At 36.4% G+C, this 14,214-nt stretch overlaps 1 protein-coding gene and 1 long non-coding RNA gene across 6 annotated transcripts; one reads left to right on the forward strand and one right to left on the reverse strand.

Annotated features, from left to right (window-relative positions):
* The first annotated feature begins 775 nt into the window (after positions 1 to 775).
* On the forward strand, positions 776 to 4,431 carry LOC126692924 (uncharacterized). The gene is made up of 3 exons (XR_007645135.1): positions 776 to 1,083; positions 3,336 to 3,489; positions 3,610 to 4,431. It is a non-coding gene; the product is annotated as an uncharacterized LOC126692924 (long non-coding RNA).
* LOC126692922 (protein EMSY-LIKE 2-like) lies at positions 3,644 to 13,057 on the reverse strand. 5 transcript variants are annotated; one of them, XR_007645133.1, is made up of 11 exons: positions 12,688 to 13,057; positions 11,581 to 11,786; positions 11,376 to 11,485; positions 11,153 to 11,273; positions 10,715 to 10,942; positions 8,344 to 8,412; positions 5,063 to 5,308; positions 4,912 to 4,980; positions 4,759 to 4,822; positions 4,045 to 4,170; positions 3,644 to 3,934 (listed from the first exon to the last, which is right to left on the reverse strand). XR_007645133.1 is itself a non-coding variant. In XM_050388732.1 (10 exons), exons 1-10 carry the CDS (start codon positions 12,713 to 12,715, stop codon positions 4,127 to 4,129), a joined length of 1,179 nt encoding a protein of 392 aa, XP_050244689.1. In that variant the 5' UTR covers positions 12,716 to 13,057; the 3' UTR covers positions 3,644 to 4,126. The 5 variants fall into 5 exon arrangements, 3 of the variants coding, with proteins under 3 accessions (XP_050244689.1, XP_050244687.1, XP_050244688.1); XR_007645134.1 differs by having other exon boundaries at positions 4,045 to 4,167; positions 12,688 to 13,054; XM_050388732.1 differs by having other exon boundaries at positions 3,644 to 4,167; positions 4,762 to 4,822.
* Positions 13,058 to 14,214: the final 1,157 nt, after the last annotated feature.

The raw sequence follows: 14,214 nt of genomic DNA on the forward strand, positions 1-14,214 counted from the left end.
GATGCAGCGGTATTCAACTTGCTGAATTTGGTAGGCATTGGCATCATTGCTCGTGATTGGCGTGGTGCCGTGATTGGAGCTCTGTCTATGCCCATTCCTCTTACTCCATCAGTGAATGAAGTATAGGCAATAGTTTGTTGCAAAGCAATTCAGTTTGCCAAAGAACTTGGACTTCAAAAAGTTACTTTTGAAGGCGATTCGTCGGTGGTGATCAACGCTCTTTGACAAAGGCCCGGCTGTTTTTCTTCATATGGGAATGTCATTGATGACATCCTTGTTCTAGCTGCTGATTTCCAGTTTTGTGAATTCAGTCATGTTAAAAGACTTTGTAATGTGGTGGCTGATGTTCTTGCCAAAAAGGCAAAAGATTTGCTGGGGGTTCGGGTTTGGTTGGAAGACCTTCCTGAAGACATTTATCCCCTGGTCCTGTTAGACGTTCATTGATTTGGTTTTCGTTTCAATAAAGCCAAAGGCATATTGTCTGGTTTCTCAAAAAAAAGAAAAGAAGAAGACGATTTTGATTGCCCAACTTACGACCTGAGAGACATAGTTTCAACTTTCAACAAACCATTTGGTTAACAACGGGGGGGTCTATGACCCCTATTCATCTAATCTAATCAGCCCAAGTGACAAGTCGACGCCGTACTTGACTCAACCCAACCTGTGGACCATCTTAGCTGTGGGTCCCCCCACCAAAACAAAACCAAAAAAAAAAAAAACAAAAAAAAAAAAAGGGTTGGGCTGATAAGATTTCTTAAAAAGAAAGTCATTCTCATCATCAACATCATCATTATATGCCTTGACCCTTTTCTAGCGCAACCTGATCCTCACCCTCCACTGCACCTCAACGCCAATTCTCTCTCTCTCTCTCTCTCAAATTGTCAGAATTGCTAGTAATTCGGAAATCCTTTGCCTTTACACTTACAAACCACAAGATGGGCTCAAACTCCACGCACGGATCTTCAAGCAAAAAAGCGACATCGTGATAGTGCTACTGCTAGTCCACCCGTACTCGGTGATGGCCTAATAAGAGGTTCTCTCACAATGTTGTTGCTGTCTGCAACTGGGTCTCGCTTTTTGTTGGTAAGTTCTCTCTGCAGCTCCTTTTTTCCTTTATTATTATTTTTTGTTCATTATGTCTTTCTGGGTGTTTTATATATATATTTGATTGCTTTTGATTTGATGTTTTTGAGCTGGTTGATATTTTTTAATATTTGATATTGGTATATGATCGTCTCGTTGATTTGCTGGCTTGATTCCAATTACTGGATCCATATATTTATCTAATTTGACTGCTGGTGATTCTTTTGAGGTGTTCTTTTCATTGATAATCATTGATTTGTGTGCTTAATTGGAGGAAATGTTCATTGAGACCCAAGTTTGTTGCATGGGAAATAATCATATTGTTCTTTTTCATTTGATTCGAAAATGGGTGAAACTGCAGATCAATTCAATTGTGAGTCAATTTGGCAGTTTTAGCAGCTTTTTTTTTTTTTCTTTTCAATTTGATCATCTATTATTCTGGCCGAGGGCCCTGAAGAAACAGATCTAAATCTTTATTACTCCATAGATAATATTTAACTCTATGGCCAAATCTCTATTAATCCCTAGCATTATTGGGTGGAATTTGGCTTGGGTTTAGTTCTCCTGTGCAGTAGACCCATCAGGATCATGACACGCGGCCATAAGTGGACGCGTGTCATAATTCTTACGGATTCAATGCATAAGAGCAATGGACCCAATCTTTTTCCTTGTTAGAAATATTAGAGAATTTTGAGTTGGCCTAAAGGTCATTAATGAGAACCATTTTCCTTTTCAGCATATGCCAGAGCATGTTTTAATTTTTCTATATGGAAATTCATAGTTGAAAACATAAAATCACCATGTGTACTCTAGTTAAGTTTTATTTTATATGAGTTACTTATCAAAAAAGTTTTATTTTATATGAGTTGAACTTCAATTGAGAAAAAGGGTGAGCTCCTTGGACTAGGTTGGTGTAGGTGGGAAAATTTGGAAGACATGATGGAATTGCAACAAAGACTTCTATTTTGACCAAATTGTAAAGGACCATCTGGCAGAACCAATATCCTGCTAAAGAAGAAGACCTTAGACCAACCGAAACCACCCGGAGGGGGTGGCCAAGGAGGCTTTGATGATTAAGTTTGAAAACCAATGGAGAAAGTGAAAAATTGGAAGAGCTACAATGCCTAGAGCTTGTTAATTAGGCATACATGTTCTAGTGAGTGAGGGGGCATTTATACAGCATTTGGAGAATTTTTTGGGTGAGAAATTTAACCTAAGACTTGCTAGCATAGACCTACCAGCTAGCTGTTCCCTTAGATCGACTGAAGGGAGAGTGTCAAGATTGCAAGTGGATGTGACAAGTTTAATAGCATTAAATATGATAATCAGATTTCTGTCATTGAGTTCAGCCACTAATTTTGGCTATAGGCTTCTGCTAGTTCGGCCATATAGTTCAGCCAGTTCAACCACTGAATTTGGCCATAGAGTTCGTGTACATTTTTGGGTTGCAGGATTGAACCCATATTAGGATATTTTATCTAGTGTTGGGAAGTAAAGGTTGGTAGTTTCTGGTAATTATATCGGATCTTTCTTCTAGGTGTATCTTTTAGGAAAACTTAATGGATGAACACTGCTAAAGGTAAAGGGTATGTCAAAAGTGCTTGTCTATGTTTCTAAAGTAGGACATTCAGAAGGTTTTGCTCAGGTAGAACTAGAAATCTTAATTCTTTGAAATGCTTTGTTGCTTGTGAGAACGTACCAATGTCACATAGGTACTCTCATTCTAGTCATCCTTGTCAACACGGTTGAACTTTGAAGTAACTACTAACTAATGCAGCTATAATTTAGTTCATAAACACACTTCCAAGATTGATATTTGATAATTGTTCATTTGACCTGTTTTATGTACACAGACATGATTTAGATTGGGGTTCCTACAACATTTATTCAGAAAAAGTTACCAAATTAGTAACTTTATAAAACATAACTTGCAAAATTTCAAAAGGTTTTTGTGAACTGGAAAACTCTTTAGTGGGAATATTTTTACCATGTTCCCCCAATTTCATCTGTCATTGAATTCGGCAGCAGGGTTATTTGACGTTCCTGTGTTTTCTGTTTTAATATTTCCTTTTGTTTTGGGGGGGTGTTTGTGTGGTGGGGGTGAATCTCTCTCTCTCAGAGGCGATTTTTTTTTTTTTTTTGAGATACTTATTGAATTCTTGCCTGTTTTGGTAAAAAAAATGGCACGTGATGGACTAATTTCGCATATTTCATGGAAAATATGCTCAATACTTTATACATTTCATTTTCAGGACTCTGGTGGATAGTTTGCTCAATACTTTGTACATTCCATGTGTAATTTCAGATGGTGGATCTGATCATGCAGGACTCCCGCAGCCTGACTGGTTAAACATGTGCTTAATGCTTGGATACCATTGCAAAAATCAACATAAGGACCTTGATGAGGTAAGCTATTATCTGTAACAATGATTTCTTCAGCTATTCATACCAGCCATCAATTGGATTTTTGAGTTAAAATGAAAATTGAATGCACTCATTGAGTTGTTTATCTGTTTTTGTTCGCAGGGTTTAAAATTTTAAATTTGCAGCTATCACCACAGAAGGCCAAATATTTTGCATGTCCTGGATATTTGAAATAGAGATTTCTGGGGAGTCAATTTCAGTACAACCTTTAACATCAAAGACAGCCATTATTACCAACAAAATCTCTAGATCTTATACTTACATGTTGTTCACTGCCCCTAATACTATTTTACAACCGAGTCCATGCCGGTGCAAATTTCACTTGATGAATGAAAAAATCAATGCTTTCTTTCGAGTTTCTGACATCCAAAATACCAAAGCAGGTACTATTTTTCCAAGCGGGTCTTGCATGAAGTGGAGATACGATCTTGGAGGCAAAAACCCAAAAAATTATACAGAATGAGATGCTGTCAACATCACCAACTTGCTGCTCATATAATTCCTAAACTCAACCGTCATTTCATATTTGCTCATTACCTTGAAAACAACCAATCCTCAAACAGCCCAGCCTTGCAGTTGGTACCCAATAGGTTCCACCGTAATGCTGGTTTCTCCATTATCATCCTACAGATTGCCCATTCAAGAGTGGCTGCTCTCCATCTGCTTTGAAGCAAAAACAAAATAGATTCACATATTCATATTCACAAGAACAAGGAAAGAAATAACAAAGAAAGATGGGGGTCTGAAGCCCTTCAAATGTATGCCATGGGAATATAATATATATGCACCTATTCTTGACAGCCACAAATGTAAGGTTGCTCTTAAACTAATTGCTAAAACCTTAATGGCTTGATCATTACTTTATCTGGGTAATCTATCTACAAATTATCAGCCCTTAGATGGGGTTTGGTGCCCCTTCCTCTATATCCGCAGTCTCCCTCTATTTGGCCTAATGTCTAAAGTTTTTAACTATTCTCAAAAAAATGCTTCAAGTTTGTTTCTGTTCATTTATGATCCAATGAGCACAAAAGTTTGAAGGCAAAGCATATAACTAGTACAGCAATTGGCTACATTCGTTTATGATCCAATAAGTACAGCCCTTATCCAAAACCAAGAAGACCCTAAGATTTTCAAGTACACTAATTAAATAATCCACACAAAAAAATTGTACACGTACAACAATTGGCAATATTCAGCTCAAATGAAATAAATGATGCAATCTGTAATATTATGTACACATGTATTTATTACCACTTTCACCATCAGATGCATAAGCAAGCCTGGCAATTGCATCAATGAGTGCCTGTTCATGATCCTGCATAGATGATGTATACAAGAATCAAAATTTGCAAGAGAGAGAGAGAGAGAGAGAGAGAGAGAGAGAGAATGCATCACGTATCTTACTTTAAGCATTTTCTTTGCCTTTTCAAGCTCAGAAGGATCTGGCTGACTAGCACTGAAAACCCTCTCCACCTGTTGAGATTAAAATGAGAAGGATATCAATAAATAACATAACTTTACAAGAATTGGCTTAGTTTTGTTTTGTCATACATACCTCCTTTACCAATGTATCAGTGTTAAGCAATTCTATATCATCATAAACTTTCTTTCCAATACCATTTTGTGATGGTAAAAATTCTTTTCTAGATTGAACCCTCATGGGTCCTCTCCCTCTTCCAGCACCTGGAACAACACCACCACGGCTCAAGGCTTTCTTAAACCCACGGGCTTGCCCACTGTGACCCCCTTGATGCAATATGCCTGGATCCTCACCATCCCATCGAATATCCTTGGGAGAGATCTGTAATAAGTAGGCTATCAATATAGATCTGTTTGAGATTGAGAGAACCTTCACAATCTAGGAGAGAAAGTTGTCCAATCCATGAAAAGTCAACAAAACAGAAAGGGTTGGAGATATCAAATGGATGACCTATCCTAGAACAAAAATACTTGGAGCTAAAAAAGGAAAAGAAGAAAAGTCAATGCAAACAGCTTAAAGCAAGTTTTCACCAAATGAGCTTAAAAAATCAAACCACAAGCTTAACCTAAAGTTTCTTTGCATAGCATTTGAAACTGAAGATTATACCATCGGTGCTTCAAATTATCCCTAACAAGTACAATGTACATGATCTTAAGCCAAAGGGTATAGCCCATTTAATTGGTCCTTTGCATAATATCCTACACCTCTTTAGCCTTCCATACAAAGGCCTTGGGCCAAAAGCTTCTGCAGATGAAATCAGTTTTACATTATGTAAGAGCACACAGTGCCCAAGAGGAGTGGATAGTTTTTGGAATTTAATGGTGCATATTTAGATAAGGCAAAAGAAATATATCTAATACAGAACTGGCTGCTGTTTCTGTAACTTCTTCAATTTAGACAACCCCAAATGCACCAAACACCATCACAGAGATATGAAGTGTTTTGAGAACTTATCGTCACCAGAAAGGTTAATAAAATTGATACATGGACTGCATTTAAAGAATTAATATTAGTAGAAAACCAAATCTGGAAAAAAAAATTTAAGTAGTTCAAGGTTTGAGAATTTATGTCCAAGCCCAAAAGAATCTGAATAGGCTAGGATCAAAACTGTTCAATTGATTCTGGATTACGGCATTACAGACTACATAGGGTCAATTCAACCTAAGTTTTGCCAAACTAGCCTAGCCTGCTTACACCTGTACCAATACATCAGCATTCACATGAGCACACACAAGACATGCACACAAATGAAGATAACCTCAAGTGCCTGGTTTGCTACTACACTGTCAATACATATCTAAATTCAAAACTAGTTCATATCCACAAATAGTTTGTATGAAGTTACTGAATTAAACAGTGTTCTGATCGTAATCCCATAGCAGCCAACTTGTGCCAGTCCCAGTCCACTACCACTCAACCTCCATCGTAAACCTAACCGAAAGACATAACCCCAATCCTCAACACCACCCCTCAACAAAGCTCAAACCAAGTCCAGCCATAACAAGTTACAACCCTACTGCCATCAGTAAAAACTAAACAAAAAACTAACAAAAAAAATCACCACCAACCAAGACTCAAACCACCAACACCTAGCTGCCATGAAGCAACCACCATGAGCTTGAAGTTCAATCCACATATCTAGAAACCATCAGGTGGCATTGCCCAAGCACCAAGGGACCCTTCTAGCTGTTGTTCCAGCGTGTCATGAGGCACACCACTCAACAACACCCATTGGTGACTCCAATCACTGATCATGAATTTCCCAGTGGTGTCCCCCACTCTACCAAGTGCCAACGTCACACTCTTGTAGGGAACTGCCTTCTTTTTTGCCATCAAGTTGTTCTACTATGTCATCATTCCACTCGAGATTGATTGAGAATAATTCCACCTTATCGATGGAAGCTAAGAGCTATGTTTTGTTTAAATGTAGGTTAGTTGAAGAATAGTGTGAAGCAGGATTTTTTTTCAAGGTACAAGGAACTATTTGATAGTGAAGCATAGGTCAGTCCAGACACATGGTGCTTCATCAACTCAAAGTCTCAAACCATTAAAAACAGAATCAGGTAGCTTGTCTGGATTATTCAGGCTACATGAGAGTTGGCCAATAAACCAAGTTTCAACCCATCAAGGCCCACATCCTAGCAGCCCATCGCCTCTAGAAAGGCCCTGAGCTTGAAATAGTCAGGTCAGCCCAGATTCTAGTCATAATTTAAGTTTATTATACTTCCCCAATACCTATCAACAGAAATACCTACCCTAATCTATTTAGGATGATTTTCTAGATTGAAGAAAGAATCTAAGACAAGGGAGCAGAAAATCAGTGGCAGAATTTGAAGAAGACAAGATGAATGCTTGTATAATTTCTAGTTCAAAGTCCCAATCGATCATGGAATAAACTCTAGAAAGTCTATTGAAGGCCATTCTAGAATTATCTGCAAAGATCAAGTCAATGACTCTTCCTTCCAAAGGATGACATGTGCTAATGAAATTACTGCTTCCAGCTTCCCACATATGACAGTTTGTAATAAGATCTTGGAGCTGAAGGAACATCAAGTAAAGAACCTAATGTTGAAGTGGAGGTCAAGTGGCAACAGATATTACTATGACACTAGAGCAGCAAGAAGAGCATACCGCATTGTAGACAGCGGGATGGAATACCTGAACCATGTGTAGTAGATTTAACATAGCCTATTGAAGCATCAATATTTCTTACCCCTCATACAAAGGAAGATTTCCCATTTCTTGATGAAATTTCAGCAAGAAAGCAAAGAATTAGAGGGTATACAAGTTGAGAAAAGTGATTTTGATGCATTTGCTACTATTACTAATCAGTCATATATGGTGCATGGAGTGGGGAAACTTGATAAAGGGAAAAGATTTGATACAATGGTGATTTCAGTTGATCGAGATAAGGCCATATCATTTGCAGCACTGATTCCATCAATTGATTTTATCATTCCAGACAAATTTAATGATATAGTACATGAAATTTAATCATACAATGAAACAAAACGTTTCTTTGTTCTTAGAGTTGCCAAAGATGCTTCGTGGGTTGGTACAAGTATCAAGTGCAAGAGTTCTCATCCTTCACACTTTAAAACGAAAGAAGAAGTCGTCTCCAACCAAGGAATAATGATGTGGGAAGCACGGAGACAAAATATTTTAATTTAGTTTTGGAATTCAATTGTATTTTATTTAAGATTTATTACATATTAAAATTTTTTAAAAAGATATCTTAGGATTTAGAACTTTAGGAAAAAAGAAAACAGATAGAAAACAAACAAGTGAAAGTTTTAACACCCCCACCCCCAAACATTAAAAAAAAAAAAAAAAATGATTAAGGCCATGAGACTTACCTCTTTGAGATCAACCCACTCCCAGGTCTCATTAGCTGTATTAATATCATATACCAAAGCATGCCGGCCCTGTTATTAACAAGAATCTAGTGAGCATGGATGAAGAATATGATAGATAAGGAAATATTTAAAATAAAATTAATTTCAATATGCTAGCCATTTTATTCCCATGAAGTGAGAGGGGCAGTGCTGGTGAAAGTGTGAGGCGCACTTAAGTGCAAAGACCTCAAATCATGTGCTTAATTGAAGCAAATCACACATTTTTAAAGAATAATATAGTAAATTTGAAAGTAATTATTAATCTATAATATGATAATCAAATGATCAACTAATCATACAAAATTTAAATGTATAATTTTATTACATTCTATTGTGCTTCACATAATCTACACAAACATCATATTTTATATAAGTGATCAGAATGAAGCACATGGTTGAATCAAATATACTTAAAAGGCAAAGACCAAAAAGCACTAGAATGGTAAGTAATAAGTAGTGATTATATGCCTAAGCAATGCAATGCCAACCTAAATTATATAATCCTCCTCCTCCTCACTAAGCATAGGACCATCATCATTTTCATAACAAAATTTGTAACTTTCATCATCTTTCTCTTCTAAATTAACAACCTCTTCCTCATTAGGAGTATGCTATGAACTAGAAGTCTAGAACTAAAGTACTAAACCCTTCTGAACTCACTCATGTTAGATCTTTCTTCTTCGACTCCAGCAGCTCTGCCAACATTACCCCATTTCAAGTAATCATCATTAAACATAAGACCATCTTCAGCACATTCATCTGGACTCCTGCTAGTGTTGTGTGGTCCCTTTGATATTTTTACTCTTCTAAAATTTACAATGAGGGGTTGACTTATGTATAGTGTATCACAACACAATATTACGTGTAAAAAATGGCCCATATCAATAGTATTAAAATCTAACTATTAACTATAATATGTAATTTATATTATTTTTAAATAAAAGCACGCTTTAGGAACATTTTCTAAAACATGCTTCACTTTAGGTACAAAAAGTGCTTCACCTTTGGCACTTTGCTCTTTAACTGTGCTTTTACCACCACTAGAGACGGCAAAGGATTATAGTGAAATAAGCCAATGAGCTTTAGCTCAAATCACTCCTCCTAACTCCTATCTTCTTTATAAGAGTAAGGAGGAGGATGAGGTTGTGGATTAAAAACCCACCATGTGTAACTTACCAATATAAAAAGGATTGTAGTTAAATAATCTTAGCACTAATTAAATAATTGTAGGCTATTTACCAGCAGGAAAGCATGAGGACAAAAGATGACATTGTTCATATTTGACAACAAATTACCATAAAAAAAAATAATGCAAATAGAGTAGGCAAAAATTGATAAAACATGCAAATGGGAAACCAAACCTAAACATAATGCAGATAGAGTAGGAAAAAATTGATAAAACATGCAAATGGGAAACCAAAACATAAACATATTACCCCTTAACTGTTTAAGAACAATGAATTATATCTATATCCTAATAATTAGATTACTAACATACAATGCAACTTCTCCCTGATGCTGGCCAGATAACACATGGTCTTCATTCATCCTTAGGAAAGGAGGGACCTCATTGAGAGCACCAAACCCATGCATTGACTTTGGTGTGAGGATCAAGGAGTCTAGCATACACCAAATTGAGGATGATTTACAAGTCTTCATCCCTTAGTGCACAAGCTCCCATCAACCTAAAGTGAGTGCACCTGCTCTCTAAGCTCCCCAAGGGGGTCAACTGTTTTTACCATATTTACATGGTAAGGCTGACACTCTTTTTAAGTTGCTCACAGAAGCATAAACATGAAGGCAACGATTTCTCTATCAAAATCGCTCTTCATCTCATTCATTCTCTAAAAATAAAACACCCTCGAGGAAAACATGGTTTCATGACATCATGAGAGATCCAATTGTTGGTACCAAGTCACTACTCTTAGCCTGCTTTCACCTAGAGGTTTTCTCAGACTCACTCTTCTCTCATGGTCTGACTCTCAATCAATCCATCCAACTTCTGGTGCACCTCCTCCTTCAAGAACCTTAACCCCAAAATAACCAGGGAATATACTTAGTTTTAAACAATTTTTTTGTTTTTGTTTTTGTTTTTTTGTTGTTGTTTTTTTTTTAATGTTACACATGCACCCAGCGGCTTTGACCTAGTTTTTTAAACAAGTTATGGTTGCAGAGGCAGGTGCATAAAAGATCAAATAATAACCAATAAACTGAAATAGTCTTTCAAGCATTGAAACAAGTTTTCTCATATTATATCCTCACTTACTACATAGCCTTTCAAAATCTTATAATTACCTCACCATTCAGACGGGTTTAAAAACTTTGAACATACCTCAGTAGAGTTGTAATCTGTTATGACAGCCTCATAGAAATTGTTGTCATCAGGCCATCTTGTCCACACTTTCCTTCCAATTAATGGTTCAAATGTTGTAGCGTCAGCAGGTTCATTTGCCACAATGGCACCGGAAGAGCTGCGATTTGCGAAATGTCTACTTCCGGCAGGACCTGAGGAAGGGTACTGCATAGGCTTCATTGAGGGTAACACAGACAACGGCTGACCCTGAAAAGGGAATTGGAATGCAAGATAAGCAACAAAATCCAGGTCAAAGGTAAAACATATTGTATCACTTCTATTGTGAGTGATAAATGCCTATAATTAGGCTTTTGGCACTAGATCCAAAAGTGGCTCCTTTTTTTGCAGCTAGCAATAATGACTGCATGAATGGAGCTACTGGTAGAGCACTTAAAGGCAGTGATGCAAAAAAGGTACCAATTGGGATGTCTTCTGTTTCTTGCGAGATGCTGAGACAGAAGGACTGGGTACAAGATCATGACCAAAATGAGACGTGTTAAGTCTGGCAGGTTGCTGCCCACCTGACTGTCTCCACTCCCTGAAAGCATCGTTCAACAGAAAACATTAAATTTCAAAAGCATTAACTACTAGAAGTTTTATCACTTATTTTAATTGTAATGGTTTCATCAAACAGTCAAACCTTATCTTAAGAATAATATCATCAGCATTAACCTTGGTCAGAAGTTCCCTGTGCTCGTCATCTGATACTCTCAACTCCTTCCGAAGTTCGGTTATCATTTCTTCTTTCTCCTGATGGATAAACATAAAATGGCGCAACCAAATTATCCAGCTAGAAAATAAAAAGATTAAAGGATAATAAATGTGAAATAAAGAAAAGTAAATACCCAAGTAATGGCATTGGACTGAGCTTTAAAAGCACGCAGGACTGAATAGTATGCTTCTTGTTCAAGGTGATGAATTTCGGCCTCCATGTCACTATGCATCCTAAGGAATGGGACAGAACCTACAGCAGACCTTCCATTTCCTGTAACATGGCTACCTCTTGGAACTCTGTTTTGGTGAGATGGGGGAGGAAGATCATCATCGGTATCTGCAAAATTTTCATTGGGAACATACATAATCTTAAGATTGAATAAAAATTTTGTTCCTTGATAATTTATTTCAAACAGATGCACGTGTGCGCAAGCACAAGTGCACGTACACACACTTATGTGCATGTGCGACACCCACACTTGTTGGCATGGCATAGAGAACCAAAACACTTATCGCTAATGCTACATACATATATGGGTAGTGAACTTCAGGCTTATTGTTTGTAGGTTTGTTCCAAATGTCCTCATTGAATGTACAAACATCTTGAAATTTCTTCCTTTTTCCTAGGTTTCTTTCTTTGGTTTTGAGGGGTTGGAGGGTTTAAGTGGTTTTTTACTAGTTTTATAACAACAATAAATGGTAGATGTAGATGGTATTTGTAGTAAAATGGAGCAGACCCAGAAGCTTTTTTTGTGGGATAATCCCATATTTATACAATCCCCAGTATCTAGTGATGTGTTCAGCCCCAAGCAGCTATCAAAGTTCATTCTTTTCTAACCTAAAACCCTTAAACATCAATCAATCTTTATTCAAGAAACATATTGTAGTGCTGAATTCTTAAAGATCCGACATATCATCTAGTTCCATGCCATGCCCACTATCTCAGCTCTAGAATTCAAAAGCACGAAAATACAATAAATCCCTAATCAATTATCAATCCGCTACAGAAAAATATAAATACCCAAATGAAAGCCGTAACCCTAATTGCTTAAACAAAAAAATGAAAAATTTGGCAATGCCCTGACCAAAGCTCATTGCTTATAATGCGAAACAAAACCCTAACCCACAAAGCGAATCAGCGAAATTTCCATTGAAAAATGAAAAAAGACAACGCATTTCCATATTTAACATAACAAAAAAAAGAAAAAAAGAAAAAAGAAATGGAATAAAAGGCTCACCGCTGCTATCGGAAAATTCATAGTCCATAAGAAGAATATCCGAGCGGAATTTTCTATTGGGGGGGCCCAAAGGAAAAACCAAGAAAACCAAAGCAGGGTTTCACAGCGACTATGTCGAAGATGAAGAAGCTGAAGCTGAAGCTGAGAGCCAGTGATGAACGTACAAGAGGGTTGGGTTGGAGAGAGAAATATATATATATATATATGTATATATATATATAGGGCACGAATGAAGAGGGAAGAGAGTTGAAAGGTTTAGGTATATATAGTTGCGTTCGATTTGGAGTTATATAGGATTTGGATTTTATTAAGGAACCACCAGTTGTTTCCCACAGACCACCTCAGCAGTTTCTTTTGTGTACCGACCACCTTGGTTTTTTAGAATTGTTCCTTCAAAATGTGAAGTACGTACTTTTGGTTCATGACTTTGTTTAAGGTTACTCTAAATCTAAAGTGTGTAAATCCAGTGTTTAGGCCCGGAATTACGCATGTCAATTTTAACGATTTGGAATTTTGAGAAAATGATGGAGGATATTGGCTAAAGTAAACTTTTTTTTTTTAGATGTAATTTTGTTTTAGGTTTGGTTTGGGAGTTTATAAGGGAATGAAATGGAATGATTATAAAAGAATAAAAATGGATGAAATGGAGTGTAATGTATTTAAGTAAGAGAAATGAATGAAATTAAATAACCTTAATTGAATGTTTTAAAATAAAGAAAGGACTTTTACATTAAAAAAAAAGAAATTATATATATATATATATATATATATTTCAATGTTTTTAAACTTGTAAATATACCTTTTGGGCTTGTTGGATTGGGCCATTTTTGGGTTAACTTATTTTAACTTAGGCCTTCAAACCAAACACTTACGCAATTTTTATATATCTATTGGGCATTTTGGCCAGACAAGTCTAGTTTTATTCTTTCCCATATATTTGAAACAAAAAATAAACACACATAAGGCTGGGCTAGAAAAGAAAAATGCATACCACTTGTCCATTTATAAAAACAAACACCCATACAACAAGAAGCTATAGTCTAGGCAATAAGCCAGTAGCCCAAAAACACAATTGAAAAAAAAAACTATAGCTTTGGCAGTAAGCCAGTAACCCTGAAACACAATAAAAATAATAATTTCTTACTACTTCTTAAACCTGCCAAATTAATATCTCAAAAACACAATCAATCTTTCACCTCAACCACATAACAAGCAACAAATCATAGCTTGACAACAAATAATACTACAATATTTCTACCAATATATGTAATTAGTAAGGTAATAACCAACACAGTAAACCACCAAATTAGCATGGTCGCTAGGTAGTAAGCTAGCTAAAATATTACTAGAAGTATTTATAATTAGTTACAACTATCAAATACCTAAAGTATTTCCAAAATAGCTTTTCCAAAGGATATTCTATAAGAGCATTCACATCAACAGATGTATAATAGAAAAAGTTGCAAATTTACATATTTTTCTTCAAAATACCCCACGTCAGCCTTTTTAAAACATTGTAGCTTATAT

Source organism: Quercus robur, chromosome 7 (assembly GCF_932294415.1).
Source record: "Quercus robur chromosome 7, dhQueRobu3.1, whole genome shotgun sequence".
Lineage (NCBI taxonomy): Eukaryota > Viridiplantae > Streptophyta > Magnoliopsida > Fagales > Fagaceae > Quercus > Quercus robur.

Excerpts from the sequence above, each read along its gene's own strand:
- LOC126692922 (XM_050388730.1), bottom strand. The coding sequence starts at position 12,715 with ATGGACTATGAATTTTCCGATAGCAGCG. Across the intron at positions 4,823-4,911 it reads AGGCAAAGAAAATGCTTAAA|GATCATGAACAGGCACTCAT; the intron begins GTAAGATACGTG and ends TCATCTATGCAG. Across the intron at positions 4,171-4,758 it reads TGCATCTGATGGTGAAAGTG|CAGATGGAGAGCAGCCACTC; the intron begins GTAATAAATACA and ends TTTGCTTCAAAG.